Source organism: Thunnus albacares, chromosome 24 (assembly GCF_914725855.1).
Source record: "Thunnus albacares chromosome 24, fThuAlb1.1, whole genome shotgun sequence".
In the NCBI taxonomy this organism is placed as follows: domain Eukaryota; kingdom Metazoa; phylum Chordata; class Actinopteri; order Scombriformes; family Scombridae; genus Thunnus; species Thunnus albacares.
In genome coordinates this window covers 4,446,717-4,469,188 of record NC_058129.1, presented here as the reverse complement: position 1 = coordinate 4,469,188, position 22,472 = coordinate 4,446,717, and the positions used below count along the sequence as shown (strand labels likewise).

The 22,472-nt window shown below is 41.0% G+C and overlaps 4 protein-coding genes across 11 annotated transcripts in view; 3 read left to right on the top strand and 1 right to left on the bottom strand.

Annotated features, from left to right (window-relative positions):
- Positions 1-1,399: 1,399 nt before the first annotated feature.
- cldn10e (claudin 10e) lies at positions 1,400-5,003 on the top strand. Its single transcript, XM_044345399.1, has 6 exons — positions 1,400-1,487; positions 1,611-1,872; positions 1,972-2,133; positions 3,447-3,528; positions 3,612-3,722; positions 4,300-5,003. The coding sequence occupies exons 2-6, from the start codon at positions 1,641-1,643 to the stop codon at positions 4,718-4,720; spliced, it is 1,008 nt and encodes a 335-aa protein (XP_044201334.1). The 5' UTR covers positions 1,400-1,487; positions 1,611-1,640; the 3' UTR covers positions 4,721-5,003.
- Positions 5,004-5,372: 369 nt separating this feature from the next.
- On the top strand, positions 5,373-7,658 carry LOC122976742 (claudin-10-like). Its single transcript, XM_044345402.1, has 6 exons — positions 5,373-5,475; positions 6,545-6,684; positions 6,796-6,957; positions 7,075-7,162; positions 7,237-7,344; positions 7,502-7,658. Exons 1-6 carry the CDS (start codon positions 5,384-5,386, stop codon positions 7,647-7,649), a joined length of 738 nt encoding a protein of 245 aa, XP_044201337.1. The 5' UTR covers positions 5,373-5,383; the 3' UTR covers positions 7,650-7,658.
- A 1,259-nt stretch (positions 7,659-8,917) lies between these two features.
- LOC122976741 (claudin-10-like) lies at positions 8,918-12,331 on the top strand. Its single transcript, XM_044345400.1, has 5 exons — positions 8,918-9,158; positions 10,006-10,167; positions 10,258-10,339; positions 10,464-10,571; positions 10,685-12,331. The coding sequence occupies exons 1-5, from the start codon at positions 8,927-8,929 to the stop codon at positions 10,869-10,871; spliced, it is 771 nt and encodes a 256-aa protein (XP_044201335.1). The 5' UTR covers positions 8,918-8,926; the 3' UTR covers positions 10,872-12,331.
- A 627-nt stretch (positions 12,332-12,958) lies between these two features.
- The window catches only part of dzip1 (DAZ interacting zinc finger protein 1), a 30,237-nt gene continuing 20,723 nt past the window's right edge, over positions 12,959-22,472 (bottom strand). For 7 of the 8 annotated variants that reach the window (XM_044345394.1, XM_044345393.1, XM_044345391.1 and 4 more), the window contains 16 exons: positions 21,721-22,320; positions 18,923-19,007; positions 18,588-18,703; positions 18,325-18,483; positions 18,091-18,228; positions 17,951-18,013; positions 17,734-17,862; positions 17,356-17,404; positions 17,210-17,260; positions 16,348-16,508; positions 16,024-16,228; positions 15,529-15,703; positions 14,443-14,822; positions 13,958-14,079; positions 13,629-13,788; positions 12,959-13,506 (listed from right to left, as the gene is read on the bottom strand). In XM_044345394.1, coding sequence (XP_044201329.1) covers positions 13,406-13,506; positions 13,629-13,788; positions 13,958-14,079; positions 14,443-14,822; positions 15,529-15,703; positions 16,024-16,228; positions 16,348-16,508; positions 17,210-17,260; positions 17,356-17,404; positions 17,734-17,862; positions 17,951-18,013; positions 18,091-18,228; positions 18,325-18,483; positions 18,588-18,703; positions 18,923-19,007; positions 21,721-22,320 — 2,694 coding nt within the window. In that variant the 3' untranslated portion in view covers positions 12,959-13,405. The remainder of the gene's footprint in view (positions 13,507-13,628; positions 13,789-13,957; positions 14,080-14,442; positions 14,823-15,528; positions 15,704-16,023; positions 16,229-16,347; positions 16,509-17,209; positions 17,261-17,355; positions 17,405-17,733; positions 17,863-17,950; positions 18,014-18,090; positions 18,229-18,324; positions 18,484-18,587; positions 18,704-18,922; positions 19,008-21,720; positions 22,321-22,472) is intronic. The other variant, XM_044345397.1, reaches the window with a different exon arrangement.

The following is a 22,472-nucleotide window of genomic DNA, read 5'->3' as shown; positions in this document are numbered from 1 at the left end:
ACAATCACACACAACTGCTCACCACTCATGTATCAAGGGGTCACAGTCCATTGTAACCACTGTAGTAGTCATTGTAGCAGCAAAATAAAGAAGGATGCAGTGTGAGGGTACAGAGCCACATTACTCCCCCATCAATATTTGAATGCATTAATACAATCAAACCAGCAGAGAGCCGTATCAATGCACATTTAATGGTTGACAGATGTGAGAAACTTCACAATATGTAATGGTTAAAAATGCGTCCTTTGAACCTAACTATTGAGCGACCATATGAGCCAAATATAGGAGTAACTTTCACTCAGATTTGGCATTTGTAATTTTTTCTTGGCTTTTCTTGCAGCTACTTTGAGACCTTATCAGTTCAGGTCACATAAGGATTCTTTCATTCTGTATAAAGATGCCTTTTTTTTAGTCTCATGCTAATTAAAGCTAATTAAAGCCACCCTCACCAAACAAATTAAGGTTTCCCAGCAGTCCACCATTTCCAATATCTCCCAATATACCAATAACTTTGTCATAAGCCGAGAGGACTTGGAGACAAAGAGGAGCTCTTTCATCCCTGCCTCAAAGAACATTCATCACTCCCCATAACTCTCATTACCCCAGAGTTAACTCTAATTATAACAGCGCAGAGACTTTATGCTGTAATTATGAGACCCACAGCACAGTGAGGTCTTGGTAAAATCACTAATAACCAGCTTAAAGCCTGAGGCAAAGTCAGGACTGATGCTTCGAGCAGCTTAGGTCATAGCAGCGGTGTTATTACATATTTCATGGTACATGTAAAGGTCATTCATGCAGAAATATACACTGTTTTTGGTTCAATTTCAAGCAATGCAATATAATTATAAATATACAGTATATATGCTAAAGTTAGAAAAAAAGAAGTCTAAGAGATCTGAGAAAAATGTGACCTTTTAAATAATTTCAAGTGGTCCAGGTTGTCACCATTTTAATTAATAATTTCATTTATTTTTAAGAAAAAAAAATCAAGTTCAGAGAGGTTTCAGATCCAGTTTAGCTAATTATGAGTTGATAAATAGATTTACAAGACCAGTAAGTACCAGTTTTATCAAAGTGAAATAATTCATGAAAACTTACAGTGCTGTTCATAATTGAGGAAATTAAGATATACTGACTGACGCTATAAACAGATCTCCCATCTTTTAAACTGTGTCTGCATGTGAGGGAAAGTCCAGGACAGTCTGATGAGGGCATGATGTCTTTGGTAATTCGAGATACATGCTTAGGTGAGCACTCTCAGTCTAGATTCAAACTTGACAACACTCAACTATGACCCATGGGAACCTGAAGGACTGTTGTCTCTCACCCACATGTACAGTAATACCTGGAAAACAACAGCACATTCCTGCCTTGTACCTGTGATCCACTTGTCCTCTCCTTTTCTGAGAACAGCAGCTGAGGAGGAGGCCACTCCGACATCTGTTTGCTTCTAGGTGAAAACTAGACGTCCGGCTCCTGCATGAGTAAGGGACCGCCATGTGAAGACGCTATTAAAAAAACAAGGAAGAAAAGAAAATCATTGGATTGTGGATAAATGATCAAGCTTGAGAAAATATTACAAAAGCTTCTGTGGATCTGACATCTAGATAGGAATCCACTCACCAAGAGGCCCAGAAATGCAGATCCGTGTGGTCCAGATCTGGGGTTTCCTCATGACGGTGCTGGGCTGGATCTTTGTGGCTTGCACCATGGCCATGGAGGGCTGGAAGATCACCTCCATCGGGGGCATGGGGGGCTCCTCCATCATTAAGGTGGCCTGGTACTGGTCCAGCCTGTGGAGATCTTGTTTTACAGACTCAACTGCTGTCAGCAACTGTTACGACTACCCTGTGCTCTGGTCTGTGGAGGGTAGGTAAAACATCTTCCACCCAATCTAAGAAACCCCGACATCAAACTGACATCTAGACTCTCATTAATGTCTATTTGTGTCTTGCTGTGTGACTCCAGGCCACATCCAGATAGTGCGCGGCCTGCTGATGGCAGCTCTTACCCTGGGAATGCTGGGGTTTGTGCTCAGTCTGATGGGTATGGAGTGCACCTTTATTGGGGGAAAAGACCGGTCGAAGTACAAGAAGATCTACACCGGGGGATGGTGTCACATAATCAGCGGTAAATGTCTAGTTTTAATAAATGGACAGTCAGTTGTGTGTATGTAAAGAGTAGAGTTTTAGCCCCATTTCTAAACAACCATTTTATTATTTATTTTACACACTCAAATCAGATTTTTATGACCTGAGATCATCCAATCAGGCCTCTGAACAACACTATAATAGTGCTTTTAATGATCTGTGGGTTCTGCCATTGTTAATGTTATTAATTCCACATGTGCTTCTCCTGCTTTGACAAGTCAAAATGTTTGCCATGAAAAGGGTCTATTGTAATAACTTATTACATCTAATACCATTGAATTTTGTTCATGTGTAAAATTGAGTAAAAGACACAAATGCCATCATCTCTGACAATTATTGCTAGCTTGTTTTCTTGCCACAAAACCTAACTGCTAACTACATAGCATTATAACACTCTAAAATATCAGTGAAGAATGAACATAATTCATAAACTTTTTTCCTAGAATGTAGAAATGGTGATCAAATTGAAATGTTAATTTGTTTCATTTGAAGCCTGAAGCTAAACCTCATTAGCCCAATATTCAAATGAATTTACATGCATATCTGAAATCAAGTAATCTTTATGTAAATTATACACTCTGATGATATCTACACTCAGCTCTGGCAGGATGCCTCTTCAGCTTATTTTTTTTTAGGATTTGTTAGCAATTACCAACAGAATTACCCTGAAAATGAGGTTGATTTATGAATGATAAGACAGAACACACAAATCACATTCAAACACCTATTTTTCAGTAAATAGACAAAAGGAAGCATTTTCCTATCATCTTGTGATATGAGACTGCATGAGTACTGGTTGAGACCATGATCATAGAGCAGCAGTTCCCAACCTTCTTGGCTTGTGACCCCCTAAAATGTAGCAATGTCTTCTTGTAACGTCTTGTCACAGGTTGCATATATATCTACCTTTTGTGACCAGTTCCACCAAAGAGCAACATTTTTTTTCTTGTTTTATTTGAATATTTTAAGAGGCCCAGGGAGGTTAAATTATCCAGTAATTCACAAGATCACAGAAAAAAAGCAATGATTAGAGGATAGTCTAAAAAACAACAATAAAAAAACAACATAATTTTGTTTAACAGAAATATGTTTTTTTCTGCTTGTCTATCTTACTGATAATTTTGTGGCCCCTCAGACTTATCTTGTGACCCTGTTATCTTATCTTGTGAAAGCTACATTACATGAAACTACTTCCTGACCTCTTTTCTCACCATCTTGCTGCTATTTGTAGCCATAAATATGCAGCGCAGCTTACAGGTTTTCTCTCTTTCTCTCAACATTATTTGTCTCCAGGTTTGCTATCCACATGTGGGTATGCTGTTTATGCGGAGTATGTCTCAGTAGAGTACTTCAACCCTGACTTTAATGGACTGAAGTAAGTTGACAGGCTTAAATGTTGTACAATGTGCAAGAAAAAAATATTCATCTCATAGCCTCTCTTTGTTTTTACACCGACAGGTATGACCTTGGCACGCCGCTGTTCCTCGGCTGGGTGGGCTCAACCTTTAGCATGACTGGTGGTGTCTTCTATCTGTGGTCAGTGTGTAAACCGCTATGTGGACAACACACGTGAGTACAGACACATTAGGGGAAGTGAATAATAAACCCAGTCTCTACTTCCTCAATAAATACCAGCGTCTCGTATGCTTCAGTGGCATGACTCCTTATCCACAACCCACAGCGTGCAGATGTTCACTGTGGGTACACGCCCTGCAGCATAACTCCAAAACCACCGTTGTAAACAAACACTGGCCTGGTGTTGAACAGTTTCCCTGAGTAAATGAGGAAAGAAAAAAATTGCATGCTATGCATCAATTTTACCACTAGAAGGCACTCAGAGAACAGAAATCCACACCAAAGCTGACCTATATACAGTATAAACTGCAGCTTACACTTTTGCCTTCATAGTCCTTTTCCCAAAGTCTCTCTGACACCCAGTTAAATGTAAATCTCCTCATAAGTTTTTAGACGTCCTCCTCCTCCGATATAACCTGGTAAGCAGAGTTTGTCAGCTCCACACAGTGTTTTAGCGCCTTTTAAGCTCATTGTTGAAATGAGAAATTGAGATATTGTTTATCTTTTTAGGTACAGTATATGAGGTTCAACAGCCTCGTCATGTTTGACAAAAATGTGTCTCTCTCTCCAGGGTAATCACCATCCGGCCGGTACCAGACCCTGAGGACAACAAGACCACCACGGCTCTATCTACAGTGTCAGAGATCACCTCCAAGACCAAAGTGTCGTCTGTTTCTGAGTTGTCGTCCAACTCTGAGCGCTCAGACGTGTCTGGCATCTCCTCAAGATCTGAACGCACATCCAAATCTGGACGCACAGCAAAGTCGGAGCAGTCGTCAAAGACGAGGCGAACCACCAGGTCTGCAGGGTCTGCAGGGTCGAAGTCAGGGTCAGGATCAGAGACCGGCCTCTCTTCCAGGTCCAGTATATCAACTTTGTCTGAGTCAAGGAGCAGCAGCAGCGGCGGCAGCAGCAGCAGCCGGACAGTGTCTTCGTTGTCAGGCAGTTCCAGGAGTGAGACCACACCGTTCATCAAAAACTCCTATATTTAAATAAATGTGACTCATTAGTGAGGGACAGAAGTTAATGAATGTCTGATGCTTCTATGTTCAATGTATGAAAAAAACTAATTCTGCAGTATGTCTTTTGTATTAAAAACTGTTTAAAAATATGTTTTAAAAAATCTTTTTAATTGAATTGTTTTGTGTGAGGTTGTTGCTGCCTGTTGCTCATGTTTATCATCTGTAATAACTCTCACAAGACATAATATATATTTATTCAATATAACACATAACTAAGGAACACATCTATTTATAATAGAACTGTCAGCCTTTGTGTAGCCTTTTAGACAACAAATAAAACTTCACCAGGCCGACCAGGTCTGGTTGACAGTAAACAGTGTCTGCTTCGCTGTTATTCAAACCTTCACACTTAAACACAAGCAGCAGCAGTAAGAAGACTGGAACTCTGAAGCTTTAATATTTTTAAAGCAAAACCCTTGTGGTTTTTATTTTTCTTGAATTACTAGTGGACTACTTTCTTTACAAGGTAGGGAGGCGTTAATGATCTTCACATCTAAGATAACTAGCTCTGCTTTTCCAGCTGAATTTAAATTATCTGACTGTTAGCTAGAAACTTCTTTTATTAGTGCAGACACATTCAAGAGTATGAAAAGCATGAAAACAGAAAGCTCTTCTATTTACCAAACTGAAGTGATGTGGAGGAGACTGGCTCAGATCCTGGGCCTGCTGCTCTGTATTCTTGGCTGGTGCTTAGTGGGCTGCACCCTTGCTATGGACCACTGGAGGTAAGCAAATACCAGTTAGAGGAAACAAATAGAAGAATGCACCTGTTACACAGCCTGGCTAATAAAACTGTAGGGAGAATGTGGCTGTAGATAATAGCTAATGTGACAAACAAACTGACATAAGAAATATAAATGCACAATTTTTGCTGAAGTGTGAACTGAGAGTGCCAATAATGTTTCATGAATATGATATTTCATATGTGAGCAATTAATGTTAATTCATTTTCAGATGATACAAATTAATTTTATTGTGATTAAACTTCAAAACAACTTTTTGATACTGTGGAAAAAGAACTGAAACCTCTAAAGAGCTGGTCTGATTTGACCAAACTACACAAGACATTCACTATAATAAGAGTATAAAATATATGCTTCAGTAATGCATAACTAATGCTAACTATACTATAGCTATACTAACTAATGGATCATAATGATTTAACAGGATGGATCATGAATTCCTGTCGTTCACCATAAAGAAATGATCAAGTTGCTTTGTGTTTTATGATTAGTTCATTCTTAAAGGATCATCAATTAGTGAATGTTAACTCATGGTTACTTCAAATGTTAACTTATATGTCACCAATTATTTGGAATGTAGTTAAGATCACTGGACCAGCCTCTCTGAAAGCAGGACAGCACCTGTTCTCATCAAATTGAGGCTGTTTTTATTGAACTGGCAACAAATACCAGCATCTCTACAGCTCACGTTATCTCTTGTTTATATTTGGGACCGAGCCAGGCTAGCTGTTTCCCTTTGTTTCCAGTATTTATGCTAAGCTAATCATCTCCTGGCTGTAGCTTCGTAATGATAAGAGATTGCTATCAATCATTAAGAGAATAACTGTATTTCCCAAAATGTTAAACTATTCATTATTCATTATACACCTTACATTGCTCTTCTGGTTGATCTTCTGGTCTGGAGTCATAAGAGTTGTAAACAAAACCACTTAAGAACCAATGAACTCTTGAATTTTGATAGACTTAAAGTTCTTGGAGGGCAAATTGAGAGAAAGTTTGTGGTTAGAGTAGATGTTAACACTCATTCATATGCTGTATTTCCACACTGGAGGGTAGCCCAGCTGGGGGGCCAAGGGGGCTCCTCTGTAGTGGTGACAGCCTGGTACTGGTCAAACCTGTGGAAAGACTGCTATGAAGACTCCTCCGCTGTAGTGAACTGTGTGGACTTTGGGGTGCTGTGGACAGTCAAACGTGGGTACACTGACATATAATCACTGACGTCCAGTCACAGATGATTCTAACAATGATTGCATTAATTTATGACATGTTTTTGGATATATCTCAAATATATGTGTTGTCTAGCATACATCCAGGCGGTCAGGGGGCTCCTGATGATGGGCCTCTGCCTGGGGTTGATTGGCACAGTGCTCACATTCTTTGGACTGGAGTGTACATACATCGGTGGAGACCAGAGAAGCAATGACAGGATGTTAGTAACAGCGTCTGCTTTCCATCTGGTCAGCTGTGAGTGGGATCTGTTTGCGTTTACAAAGCCTCAGCGTCTGTGAGAGCAGCTTCTCATAACACACTGGTTTGTCTTGTTTTTTTTTCCCCATGTGTCATCGGCCTTCCCTCATGCAGGCGTATCAGTCGTTGCTGGTTATTGTTTATACATAAACAGAGTCGCCGCAGCTTTTTTACACAGCAAAGCAGATCCCTCAAAACTGAGGTAACGTGTGGTCTTTAAATAACCCTCGTTAATAAGTAAACGTGAGTAGTCCGTTAAAAGTGTTATCTCCTCAGCTATGAAATTGGACCACCCCTCTACCTCGGCTTGGTTGGCAGTTTCCTCATCTTACTTGGCTGCAGCATTCACTGTGCAACTGCATGCAGAGTTATACATCCAAAAAGGTTTGTTAACATCACATTTAGCTGAATCATTTTACCTATCTATACCAGCCTGCAGACTTGAAGAGAAATCTGAAGTGTGCTCTGGCAAAATGGCATTTTCACAAATGTTTTGTTTCTTGTTGCTGTTTTCTGACTGGATACAACACTCTCCCTGTAGCGGACATCCCACAGCTCCCTCCATCAGAGAGAAAAAAGAAGAAGAAGAAGTGCTGAGAGAGGAAAGGGACATTTATAGACAATATTCACCATCAAAAAGCTCCAAATACATCTCTTCCTACAGGATGTCTTCTGTTGTGATTGTGTAACACGACAGATTCAAGGCCATAAGTTAAAGCTTACAATTTTCTGTACTGCCAGGAGCATAGTAAATGATATTAACTTGTTTTGCCTTAAAAAACTGTCACATTTAATGATATTGACTGTGAACAATACCAGAGTATGACTTAAAAAACACAATGTGTAATCTATCTGTTATTGTAAGACTTCCCCAGAAACAAAACAGAGGACATGGCCTCAGTATTTTCATTGTTAGCTACAACCTTGCATAGAATAGCAAGTGTGTGAATACTGTTTCTCACGCTTCAAATATAAGGTGTTATAAGGTCTTGTGTAAAATAATACCAAAGCATCTGTACATAGGAAAAATAAACATTGGAAAGAAAGAAAAAAGTTTCCATCCTCTGTCATTATTTTTCTAACCTCACCAAAACAGGGAGCTCTCAGAATTAAGACACTGACACGTTTCTGAACAAACTACACAGTGTTCTTGTTTAACTCTAATGTTCTGTTGGGTGTCCTGGTGACTCAAAAAACATACTTAACATTGTTTTATCAGCTTGATACTTCATAACCTCTCCTAATTTTATGAGAATTGCTTAAAAACATGATTCTGAACTAGTGACATGTTTCAGATGTGTGCTACAGAAAACCACACTATAGTTTCTTGGGGTCCCCTCCAAAATTCCAAATAAGTCTTTTCCGTCATTGGAGTTTTATAATAACATAACTGAGTGGGATAAAATACTGTACATTTCTTTGTCTGTAAATGATTTTTTGACAATATATTTGTTCATAGATAGTCCATAAAACATATAAAAAATGTATGTCTGTGTTTTGTCATTTACATAAAATGTTAAAGTGCAGTTTGTGACAAAATGAACTTCAATACTTTTGTGCATATTGGGATTTAATAAGATCGGAAAATAAGAAAAAAATGGATTGATTTTGAAATTATTATACATATAGCACCTGGGTCTGTGGGACCCCAAACAATGGGGAAGTAAAACAAAACACAAACCTTATTACACAACAATGACAGCATGAACCAGCAAGACGTCATCCTCCATTGTTTCTGCTTGAGTGCTGGGAACATGAAGGATGCTTACCAGGCAAAACTGTCTAAAAGATAAGATGAGAAACAAGCCAAACATCCACACTGCTGGTCTGACACCCACACATCAGCAATGACATAGTGGCAGAGCTCAATCCAGTTTTCCACAGTGAGGGTTAAAGTTTGGACATCAATTTTAAGACCTTGTTAGTAATTTTTTTGCTTGTTTTTGGTTGAGGAACAAAACTCACCATGAAGTACAGGACGGTGGTGATGTACATGGAGATCGGCTGCTTCGTGTCCTGTCTGTGTGGCTGGATCCTGGTGTGTTCCACTCTTCCCACAGAGTACTGGACTTTCTCTGAGGTGGGCAGCATCGTGCTGACCACCTCCAACTACTACTCCAACCTGTGGAGGGACTGCATCTCAGACACCACGGGGGTGTCCGACTGCAAGGATTACCCCTCCATGTTGGCTTTGCCTGGTAGGATACGGTGAAAACTGTTTATTCACAAAATGTTCATAACAGTTAAAGATATTGCATGAATTTTGTGACAAAGATATTTAGATGATAGAGCACAGTATGAAGCACTGATTAATAGAAATTCCTTTAGCTTAGGTGTATTAGACTAAGAGTCTACAGCCATGCTAGCAGCTCTGTGAGGCTACACTTGGGCTAATAGCAATAAACACAAAGTACAGTTGAGGTTCACGGGAAAGTCATTAGTTTTGCAGGTATTTGGTCATAAACCTGAGTATTGGATATAGTTATTACACTTCATCCTCTGGACAATGAATGTACCAATTTCCACAGCAATCCATCCAATAGTGGTTGAGATATTTCAATAAATAACTACAATGTCAACCTCAAAGTCTTTAGAATATATCATCTGGGATCCATGAATGTCTGCACCAAATTTGGTGCCAATCCATCTGGTAGATGTTAAGATATATCACAGCATAAGTGAAAATTTTGACCTGCTGGTGTCGCTAGAGGAAAAGTCATTGGATCACCAAAGACTTTAAATTTCTAGGGAACTTAAATCTGTTGTAAATTTCACAGCAGTCTATCTGATAGTTGTAAGATATTTCACTCTGAACCACAAATGTCAACCTCACGGTGGTACTAGAAGAAAAGTCAGAGGTTCACTTAAGTCAGCAGGATTCATCCTCTGGGAACCCCGAATGTCTGTAAAAAATGACACAGCAATCCACCCGACAGTGGTGGAACGACTGATTGACCGACTGACATTGCCATCGCTAGAGCCACTAGCATGGCTAAAAGATTTTCAAACTTATGCTGCATTTGTGTGTCACCTGTTTTCTTGCAGCGTTTCTACACGCCTGCAGAGCGCTGGCTGTCTGCGCCGTCATCACTGGCTTCTTCGGAGGCGTCCTCACACTCATAGGGATGAAATGCACTAAGATAGGCGGATCAGATCTTGCCAATTCAAGGGTGACGTTTGCAGGCGGTATAACCTACCTGGTTTCAGGTAAGAAGGTTTTGGGATATTTTTCAAGAATATTAAACTTGTGTAAAATATGCACTCATGGTGTTTAAAATATGGCATGTTTTCTGTTAGGATTCTGTGGTATGATCACCTATTCATGGTGGGCCAACAAAGTCGTTACAGAATTTTTGGATCCACATTTCAGGGCACAGAAGTGAGTACTTTTTAAACAGCATGAATTTAACTACAAGGTTCCTGCAAATTATATTTAAAGAGAGACTAAAAAGTGCAGAAAAACAAACCACTACTCTTGATATACCTCAATATGTGCTGTTCAGATTTGAAATCGGAGCTGCGGTTTTCATTGGTTGGGGAGGCTCCATCCTTCTAATCTGTGGAGGAACTGTGCTGACTTACTTCTCTGGAAAAGAAGGCCTACCATCAAGGTGAATACTCCTAAACATCACTCAAACTAACTAGCTTTATTTTGGACCGAAGTATTTTGCATGAATAGTGAACCAGAGAATGACTTCCTGTTATCTCCTCTCTCAACAACCAGTTCTTCGCAAAGACCACGAAGACCAGCCACTTACGCCACCGCCCGCACCAGACGGACCTACATGCTACCGGCCTCGTCTTCCAGAGTGACTCTGGTGCCACCGTTGTTCTATGAAGGCAGGAAGAGCAGAACAACCAGAACACCAACGAGAACTCCTCGGACCTTCAACAGGGACGACTTTGTCTGAGTCAAAGAAGGGCTGAGACAAAGAAAAGACTATCTATGCAGGATTTTACTAAAAAACTATGTACAGCGACTCTGCCCTCTACCTGTATTTTCTTATTATTTTGCTGTGTTCAGGACACTTCTAGCATCAACCTTTGGGCAATGGGTGTGTAGCCCCCAGACAATAACAGTGCACAGAGTGTGAGGTCGGGACTTGAACCAAGTTTGTTTAGTTGTGTTGTTTCATTGTGTCCCGCATTTATACTTTCCTCTTTGGAATATACTCTTTGTTTTTCCTTGTACATGTTTTTTAATTAGTTTTTTTGTAAAATATTTTTTAAGCGTGTATATTGAGCTTTCAGAGACTTGTGATAGACAAAATTAATCCAGCTTTAGGTTTCCTTTCAAACAGGCCCTCCCTTCATTTCCTTTCAAATTTCTTTGTGGCTCCATCAACACATTTGTCTGTTTGGTTTCTGCTTGCCAGATGATGGCGCTCAACATCAGAGAATCAAACAACCATGTTGTTTTGAATGATTAGTATCTATAGTGATCTATACATGACTGATGAGTGGGCTGTTCATTATATGAGGAAACTGGACACAATCTCAGACACCTGACATGAAGATAGACAAATAAAAGTCTGGTGAATAAAAGCATACAGTACTGTAGAAAAAGTGTTTTAGTTTAGAATTTAATTTTTGAAGCTGAGTCTGAAGCCAGACTGGCTCATGTGTACCTGAATATCTAAATAAATTAAAACAGAATCTATATCATTTACATAGCAGTGCCCTATGAGCACTGACAGCCCTCCTATCACAGCCTGCCAGCCTTTCGCACATGAGCCAATGATATTTAAGAAGGACAAAGCTGCCAGTACAGCTGTCGCTCACCATAAAAACCCAGTCGCTCATATTACAAATCAGGTTCATGGCCGACTGAGCCAGTGAGAATGAGGCACTGCTGTAGAGGATTTAATGTCTGCTGTCTCACAGCATGACAGATGACAGTTACTATTAATTTAATGACTCACACTTGTAGGTGGCAGAGCTAACATGGACTAAAGGACATTTTAAAGCCGGTGGTAAGCTACAGGAGAGAATTAACAGCAGTTATTGAATACAAGGGGGACTGTGCAAGTTTAAATCATTAACTAAGGCAAGAGGGTCAAAGTAATTTCAGTGTAGTGCCTCAAAAGTAAGAAGAAATTAGGTGACATTACAGTGTTCACACAAAAATCGTAACACAGCAATGTAAAAGTGTTTTAAAGTTTATTGTAGTATCAGTTTAGTTTTACTACATAGTTAGTTGAATTACATGTGTTTATTTGTGGCAAGAGTCCCTGAACAGTAAAATTTTACAGCAGGTTCAAATAATACAATGTGTAAGCTTTACTACACCCGTTTGTGTGGAAAATAAATATTTTTCCAAGCAGGATGATCAGGCTCATCATCAATTTTGCGCCAGAAAAATGCCACTGGAGGGCAGAACCAAAATATGTCAGTTAATGACTATGCTGTTATAAAATCTGCATATTAGCAACTGTTCCAAGTGTATCCTGTATATTTAATATTTGTTTTGTTGCTAGAATTCTGTATAGCAGTTCTTGTGAAAAGCAGTCTATAATTGTTTCCTACATTCAAATCTATGGAAGAGGTATGTCAAGAATGTTCACATTTATCCTGAGTTTTTACAGTCTTTCAAAGAGACCTTTATTATTCTGTTAAAAAAATCTTTATTTTTTCTCCTTTTACACCAATTATATATTTATTATTCTTTGATAACTTAGCACATTCAGTTTTTAATTTTTGCGGTAAGCCCAAGAGAAGTTGATTATGATTTTGTACTGAAGTGACATATCCATACATCTCAGCCACTTGTCCGTATGACATTATCTTACAATCATTAACAACAATATCATTCACAAAAATAATTCCCTTTTCAAACATTTCTTTAATAAATATTGGATTGTTTTCTATTTGGCTAAGACTTGATGAAGTCCTGCATGGCTGGAAATATGAATCCTCTTTATAAAATCAAGCTTGAAAAATAAATTAGCTGATTGATTATTGTGCATGTTTGACAAAATAAAAAGCCAGGACTGTAATGTTTCATGTAACAGTTTGTGTGTATTCCACAAAGAAATCTTTTATTGCTTGTATAAATATTTTCTATACAAAAGTCACATCTCACTGCTTCATTTGACACATGAAGGAATTATAAAATTTGATGTACAAACTTTGTTTTTTTACACAAACTACATACAACACCTCAGATGGAGTATTTCACTGAATATACAAAAGACAATCTATTAAAAGATGAACACTGAAAAGGTCTAAGGCAAGCAAACAATTGGCACAAGGCATAAGGTGAGACTGAAAAAGAAAAGCTGGAATCTCATTTATTTCTACAAATATTAAAGATATGTTCTTCTGAATCCCCCAGACTAAAGAAGTATTGCTGAATAAAATACGGCTGTTTGGCATAGACTGCAGATGTCAGAGGAGTTGACTGAGGTCTTAGTGTCTGTGCTTGGCGTAGCGCTACATCACCTGATCAGCTGTAGTGTTTATTGCTAATGTCCTCGGAGTCACTGATGTCACTGAGGGAGCACAGGCTGCTCTTCAGGGTACTTCCTGTTCCAGCTTCAGTCAGACCTGACAAACACAAGAGAGCTGTGTTTATAGACAGGACATCATCTCACCTTTATACTCCAGTTGTCAGCATGTCCTGCTATATAGATCATAACAGTCAGTGAGTGATTTCTGGGAGTACTGACCTGATTTGGGAGCCTTTCCTGTGGAAGTTCCCCAGACGCTGGTGCTGGGTGAGTCCAGGCTCTTCCTCATTGGTCCAGAGCTTTGGGCTGGTTTATTCTTTTCCTGTCTATCCTCTAAGGATGAGACCAGCCACTCACTGCTCTCCTCTAGATCTGTGTACTGTCACCACAAACACAAACATTCATTAATCATTCATATATTGTACTATCCAGAAAGTTTGTTACATACCAAACCTAGTCCAACTAGCTTGAGGCTGACGTTACTTTTACTGCATGATATAAAATGAACTGGCAGCATTGTACACTGAAGCGATATGCTGTCATCTCACCGTCAGTTCCTGCACCTCGTCCTTCCTCTCTGGTAGGATGCTCACGCCCCCTGCTGGTTTCTTTACCGCTCTCTCTGCAAACTGCTTCTCCATTTTTCTGGCCAGGTCGTTGATTTTGTTCTCTGAAAGAAATGACAAGATGCAGGAATGAATGAAACATAAATGACTGTAATAACAAAATCTGTTGAATGGATGGTTTTAATAGTACTTTGGCAAGTATTTCTATTTTTCCCCTCAAATGTGATACTCATTTCCAGGAGGGTTATCACTTCATATGTTGCAGACCCTCTGATTCCTATCCAGGCCTTTATTCCTTTGTTCCAGTATTCTTGTGGATTTTTGGACTTTTAACGATCTTAAAGTTTGAAACTGGGAACTCTGAACGCATACAACATAACTATCAAAAAGACCGATGACTGAATAAACAGAGTCAAATGACTTTAATGTCTATTGTTTGCTGGCAGTTTTAAAAACAGACAACATACCTTTACCAAAGTTTCTCTTATCCACGTTGCCGTTCTGATCTTTGTAACTTTGGAGCTGTCTGGGATCAATCTCCTGCAGCTCACTGACCTCTGACCACTCATCATCATCATCGTCGTCGTCACTCTCCATCTTTGTGACTGTTGTCTTGGTCACACCACCCCCTGACCCCCGGGACTGCAGGGGGTTGGAGGAGAATGAGTGCCCAGCTGGAGCCTGCCTCCCCTGGACTGGACTGGCTTTGCTAGCTCTGATGTGGAGCGGAGTGGCCTGGTTTAACCTGGACTGAGGTGTTTTGCCCCTCTGATGTTTCTGCGGCTGTTCCTCCTCCATGTCTGTGTCCTCTTCTTCAGATTCCTCGTCTGAACTGAAAGGAGGAGTCCTCAAGAATCACAGAGACATGATGGTTTTTAACAACATTCAGCACTCAATCTTTATCTAGGAGATAATTAGAAGCTGGTAATTATGAGAAAAGGTTAAGGTAGTAATCCATCATTGCTATTTGAGAGGAGTAAGACATTATGGCATTAACTGGTTTAAACTGCTTTACGTCCTCCTTGGTTTGAGACACTGGGAGATATTAATGTCACTGAGTAATGTGGTGGAAAGCACCTGCTGACCTGCTCGGAGTCGCTGTACTCCTTTAAGAAAAGCTAAACCACTACAGGATGTCAGAAAGTCATCTAAAATGCGTCCTAGCTGGCTTTGCACCCGCGTGAATTTAAACTCACACTCATGATTGTGATCTAAGTGTAAAAGTGCTTTTTTTGAAACATAATGTTACAACAGATTAGTGTACAGTTCTATCTCTACAGTGCTAAGAGCTCACCTGGTCTTATTCATACAGACCTAGTTGATCCTTCACACTGTGGCACCACCATGTTTGGTTACCACTATCACAATAACCCTCCTCTACGCTCTTCACATTTTGACTTTGCTTGCAGTCTCTAGTTTGTGCTGGACATCAGATCATTTCTCTGTTGTCCCTCTCTGAAGGTGCTTTAGTATTTGTACTGTATTCTCGCATCCTTCAATGATTCAATTATCGATGACTCAAGAAACAAGTTTACACAAATGTTTTTATTTACTTGGTTGTGAACGTCCTCAGAGCAGTCTTCGTGTTGGGTGTAGATGTCTTGGGTTGGGTGGTGGTCTTCGTCCTTGGTGCCGGCTGGGGGGTTTTGGGCTGTTTGACTGCAGGTCCAGACATCACCTGGGTGGCCCTGGAGGGCAGGCTACTGGATCGAGGTCGGATCTGTAACACTACAAAGACGAAAACATACAATTAGCGGATCAGTCACTGACAGAGTGTCAGAGCTTAAGTCAGCTTATGTGGCGGCAAACAGGCTTCACAGATTAAACTGACATAGTGTTGGATACACAGTCAAAACCAGTTACTACCTATAAGACTTCATCATGTTCAACTAAAATCCCTAATTGTAAAATGTCAATAAAACACCCACCAAGTCAATAAATGTGTTCTTAAATTTTTTCAGTTGTGGTCTGTGGGCAGAGTAAGAACTTAGAAAGATGACCTCATGAACTAAGAGGCTACACTTAAATGACTCAGTCCTGGAAATCACCTTGAACTGAGTGTCTGGATCTGGTCTCAGACTCTGGAGCAGGGTCACTGCCTCTCCTCTGACCGCCCAGCTTCTGCTCCACAGAGGTGGACAGGTCCTCCCGATGGCGCCAGTAGTCAGGCATCTCCTTCGCAATGCTCTCCCGCTTCAAATGCACCTTAGCCAGGATGGAACTGAGCTCCTTGTTCTTTAGACCATTCTGATCCTGAGAGGATATAAAGGGAATGAAAAAAAAGCTTCTAGGTTTGAGCTGTATTATTATAACATCTAAAAGTATTTTCCATTAGAACTTCTTCTCTTATTTAAAAATGTGTAAGAACTTACAGGCTTGACCCCCAGGTTCTCCAGCTTCTCCATGACAGCCTGCTCAAGGTGTAGTCGCATCTCTTTCTTGATGTTGGGATGCTTCCTCAACACCTTCTGTTTCTTCTCTGGTACGGGCTCAGGCTTCTTCTCCACTGGCCTCAACTCAGAGATGCTTGAGTCTGTAAAAGAAATCTCATTTAATCAGTCGTTTATCGACAGTTAGGGTCCAATGATAAAAAAAAAAAAAAAAAGGAGGCATGCATTTGCCAAACTCCACATCAAGCTCAATGTTCAGTCAGGTAGACGGATGTGACTGCGGCGGGGCAGGCAGAAGAGGAGAACGTCTACAAGTTTATTTGCCACAAAGAAGGCGACAAGATGACGGATGGATGTGATGTTCATAACTAATGACAGGCATCACAGAATATCATGGAGCGTGAGCTGACTTTCCAAAAAGCTTCCTCTCACTGAGTTCATCTTAACGCCTCTCACGTCAGTGTGGTTGAAGATGATCTCAGTCCTGACACACTTTTCAGGAAAAAGGCTGCTGAGAACAGACTGATGCATCCATGCAGACAGCATGCAGTCGACCGGCTCTGCTGGCTTTAGCGTCTGTTTTACCTTTCTCCTCTTCTGACAGCTCCTGTATAGGATCCAGCTTAGGAGCAGAGGCGGGCTCCTCTAATTGGACAGCACATGAGGTCATTGGAAGTCAGGGATTCAGATAAAATAGGCGTTAAAACGAGGAGGGGGATGTGGTGACAGTACTGCTTTATGTAAATCCTTCATGCAAGAAAAGCTCATGCGCAGCCTCTCTGGGAATGATAATGTTTTTATATTCTAATTTTCTCATGACAGCTGCTGGCTTCTACTGACTCACCAAGTACAACTCTCTTTGGTTTAGGCTCCGGAGCTGGTGCACTGACTATCACTGAAAAATAGAAAATGAGATGAGTGTATTAGGATCACACAGATAGAAGGAAACTACTTTCCTGATCAAAAACATAACTAAAAACAAATCCATACCTGGCACTTCAACTACTTTGGTTGGTGGATTTGAGGTTATATTCCTGATCTGTAAGTTGAAAAAAACACTTATTATTCAACATGATCATGCTTGAAAAAGACTAAATGAAAAGAACAAACTCTTCGCTTAAAGCTTAAATGAACCGATGACAGTTTTCAGCTACTTGTGTGTTCAACTACTCCAATAAAAGCATGAACTTCCTGTGCACTATGACCCATGTCAAATATACAGTATCATCATATCTCATTACAACACAATCTCAGCCAGTGTAGCAAATACAGGAAATCCTGAACAAGAGCTGACCCTCCGTGTCACTTCCTCTCTTGGCATGATCTCCCACTGGGCGGTGATGAGTGTGAGTGTGAAACAGTGTTAACCTGCTCTCTCTGAGCCTTGATGGTTTGCTCCTTTTCCTGAAGTCTCCTCCCCATCTCCTGCTGCAGTTTCTGGCTGCGCTCCTGCTGCTCCGACACAGACGACTGCATCCTGCTCAGCTCGTTCAGCAACTGGATAACGATAAAAGAAGAGGATGCATTTTCTAACCAGGATATTACTAACAAAAGCCGTAGTGATGATTTATTTATGACAACATACCTGATTCTTTTCTGACTCATGTTGAGCCTTTATTTCTTGCAGCCTGAATTCCCACTTTTTGTCCTAGAAGAGGATATTTTGAGTGAGTTAAGTTGTATTAAAAATCCGGTTTTAAAATGTTCTCTCTCTTCTATACTGACCTGTTTCTTCAGCTGATGTTCCAGCTTTTGGATGGCTTGTATCTGCATTTCTTTGTAGTTGTCCAGGTCTCTCTCTGGCTGTGAGTGAACAGGGCTGGCTGATTTTTCATGCTTGGCTGTCTGATTCTGGTTTACTTCCTATGAGTGAATGAAAGTACACGTCAAAAGGTATGATTAAAAAAAAAAAGCCATTTAGAAGCTACTGAAAGGATTATCCAAGTATGCTTTGCGTACATTCAGAGCCTGAATATTTCGAGTGTAAAGAAATTCCATCTCCCTGCGGATGCCATCCCTGCTGTCTTCTATCTTTCTGTCCATGCGCGCCATCTCCTCGGCCTTAAAACGGTCCAGTTCTCTCAGCAGGTCTTTGTGCATGGACTGCTGCTCTTTCTCCTGGAATCAGCAGAAAAAATGAAAGGAAATCAAATATGCTTTTTTATGCTGTTCTCAGTGACAAGAGGCTCATGCAGCGTTTAACAACGGCCTGGTTTTCTTACTTGAGCTGTTTTGTCTTTCAAGGTTTGTTGCTGCTGAACAATTTGCTCCTTCAGATTGCTGATCTCCAGTTTGAGACTTTCGATCTGAGATTTCTTCTCACTGTCTGATCGCAACTCTGGAGGGAAGTAAGAAAAAGAAAGTTGTATATAACAATACAATGTGAGAAAATGTCTCACATTATGACCTGTCTTCACAAGACTTCACCCTTGAATTGTTTGATGTGTCCTCCAGCTGCAAGTAATTCATCTGTCTCCTACCTTTGTTCTTGTATTATCACACCCTCTCTGTCCCTCGTCTACACTGCTTAGCAAACCTTTATGACTGGCTGACTTACGGATGTCATACTCATCAGGGTGGCGACGCTGCAGGTGATTCTGGAGAAAGGAGGAATTGAGGAAGTTTTTATCACAGTGTGGACACTAAAAGAAACAACAAAGAAAGACGGGTATTAATATATCACCTTGTGCAGAGAGAAAGCAAATCTTAGTTGCCATAAATATGGTGAAACATGAAACTAAAAAGGACAGTTTAGATGAACTGAGTGAGACGCTGGTCTGAATTTGATGATTCATGGTGAAGTTAGCATCTGTGATGAAGTGTCAAGGAAGGTGGTCAGAGGCAGAAATCTGGTTTGATGCAGGAAAACTCAACAAACTATGGCATGATCACATGATCACATGCACACAGCTCTCTCCTCAAACAACAACTCTCCCCTTAAATAGGCCCTCCAATCTGTCTAGGCTGAACCATCTTTCTCGCAAGGGTGCTCCAGTCTCCCACACCTAGAACAGGTCAACTACAACGATACTTGTATCAGTGCACATTGCCCATATAAACAATATTTTCCAGATTCCCTACCATAAGTCAAAATAAGCACAAATAACATGAATACTAACCCAAATATTTAACTAAATACAATAAATTCCCCCCTATACTTGGAGAGCTTAAAAGCAGGAGGTGGTTGGGTGCCTCCCCTTTTTGTCTCCTGAAAGCATGGTGAATAAATAACAAAACAAGTGAATATATAACTCAAGACATTCAGGACTTGAATCAATAAACAGTAGGTGAACTTCAACAATACTTGTCTGTCTTGATTAAACCAGAAACGCAGATGTAAATATAACAAAATGATGCTACACACAAACAAACAAACAAACCCAGGATAGTATGTGAAAGCAACGCTGCAAAGTGCAACAGGACATTATTTTCCTAACGTTATTACACTTTGCTCTTATTGTACTTCAACAACTGGTTCACAACTGACACAAATCAGGGCTGTGTCTGTTCTCACTCCTTATTTTAGGCCCTGAGAGCTCACACTCTGCAGCTTAAGAAAACACCAGCAGATTATAAGAACATTTTGCCAATTTGAGAAAAGAACAAACACGCTGAAAATAAATAAAACACAGGCAAACTGAGAAACATTCATCAGTTTGATTACACATGTGCAGTTTAAGGGAACAAGCTGAAAATACAGAAACAACCAAATATAGAAACCAGCTGCAATTACAGACAATACAGCTGTTTGTTTTTGCTTGAGATTTCTATATTTGCACTCTTAGGCTGCGTATGTGTTGTCAAAGTGGTGAAGATTGATTGATTGTGTTTTGTCTATTTGCAATGTTTTCTTTAATTGCAGTGACTTGAGCTCCCAGGGCCAACATACTGTTTACTATACAGTAGAGCTGATTAATCAATTAAATTAATCGGTAACTATTTTGATATTTGATTAATCATTTTGAGACATTCTCTGGATCCAATTCTCAGTGTGACATTTGTGTACTGTATAGTGTCCATGGCACAAAGTGACTGAACGAGGGTGTGGTTTCAAACAGCTGATTACGCCTCAAAACAGCAGCATCCACTGAGTTCAGGCATGTGTGTCCGTACAGACAGATAGCGTGAGTGATGCTGATTTGTTCCCTGCGGCGGGCGTCACCACACTCCAGCTCACTAACACTATAGACCTGAATAGACGCTGCCTCTGCTCCGCGCGCACACACTCGCATCATACGCTACATTTAACTCTGCCACTCATTGTGCCTGTGACTTCATTCAATGTTAAACCTGCTGCTACTGATATCTTGTCGCGCCATATGGTGGCAAAGGCTGAAAGGCAGCCTCACGGCACTGAGACGTGCCGCTACAATAATTAGGTCTTTAAGTGATGGTTTGGAATAACTGTGGAAAATGGGAGTGAAATTAAATTAATCTTCAGATGTGTCCTGTGTGTTTGTTTTGTGGAAATGTAACAACAACAACAAATGCCAAAGGTTCTTGAAGGACACTCACTCACACACACACACACACACACACACGGCCTCTATCAATTATTGAGCCGCCTCTGTTAGCTGAGCTGCTAACACACACCTAGCAACCACATGCTGTCATGACACACTATATCTGTTGCCTTGGCAACCGCTTGGCCAGGTCAGCAGCAGCCCTACACTTGAAGAACAGAGGGGGGAAGATTTTTGATTTGTGCTATAAATAACCTGATGGAAAATGTAGCTATGCTAAATAAAGCTATGCTACGTGAGAGGCTTTATTGACAGGACAATGCTTCAATATATCCAGCAGTATCTAACAAACAAACACACACACACACACACACACACACACACACACAAATGTCACACTCACAGGACAAAACGCTCCACAGGAACATGTGTATATGAAGGTGGGGGAGGTGGGAATCAGCCAGAAATGCTCTTGTCAACCTTTTGTAAGTGGATAGAAAAAACTAATTGACACCAAATGACACCATCTGCTCTACAGCTCTAAATCCTTTTCTTCCAGTCTGTAAACTAAGCTTATTATAACCATACCTAAACAACACAGCCATGCCTGCTCTTACAATACATAACAACCATTTTAATAACAAGAATGCTGTCAGGCTCTGATGAAAGCCATCAGATATTTTCCTTATTCCTTCCAAGTTCTGATGTCAAATGGACAAAGCCGGAGCTGTGAATAGATGCAGGGAACAATGACAGAGCGGGGGCCCTGGCAAGGAGGAGAGAAGGGGGTGGGGGTGATGGGAGCTAGCTGTCTGCTTGCCATACATATGTGAAATGCAAATGGTAACCGATACCCCCCCAACAGAGAGAGCGTTTAGCATATCAGCAGTACCTTCTGGCTGCTGATGATTCGTGGCGCGAGCAGGGACTGCTGGGTGCGAATAACCTTCTTCCTCTGTTTGAGCTCGCTGCTCAGCGTCTTCACCTTCTCCTCTTGCTTCTTCTGCTGAGCCAGCAGCTGCTCGCGATCCCTTCCAGCCGCCGCCAGCCTCTCCTCCACCGTGTGGAGGTTGATTGTGAGAAATTCCTGGCAATGGAGGAGCCACTCCACTGTGAGCTGGGCCAGCCGCAACAGCTTGACCAGAGCTGGGTCCACAGGACTCTGGCACCGCTGACATCGCTCCCCGTCCAAGCTGCAGAAGGTCACCGTGCTGATGTGTTCCTGCAGGGCGTCCACATCCAGCTGGCTCACCACCAGGTCTATGTCCACTGCGTTGATCCGCCGCCAATCTACGCTCTCCCTGCGCGGGCGGAACTTGAAGGGGAGAACGGTGGAGGCGCCGCTGGATGGAGTCATGCCTGGTGCAGGCACAGAATGGCTGCTTGCAGAGTGCTGGCTGAGCGGAGAATTCAGGAGGGATGGGATCCCTGCTGACGAGTGGGTCCCCTGGGTGTCACTGGTGTATGGGTAGTAGGCTCCGTTGTGAAATGGCTGAAAGAAAGATCAAAGAGATTTTCAATCCTCACTTGAAACAGACAAAAGATGCAAACCAGAGCACCTCACACTAGCATCAAATGCCCAATATTCCTCACACAATCACAGGCAGAGAGAGTGAACAAAAAGACAGCAGCAGCATCTGTTCT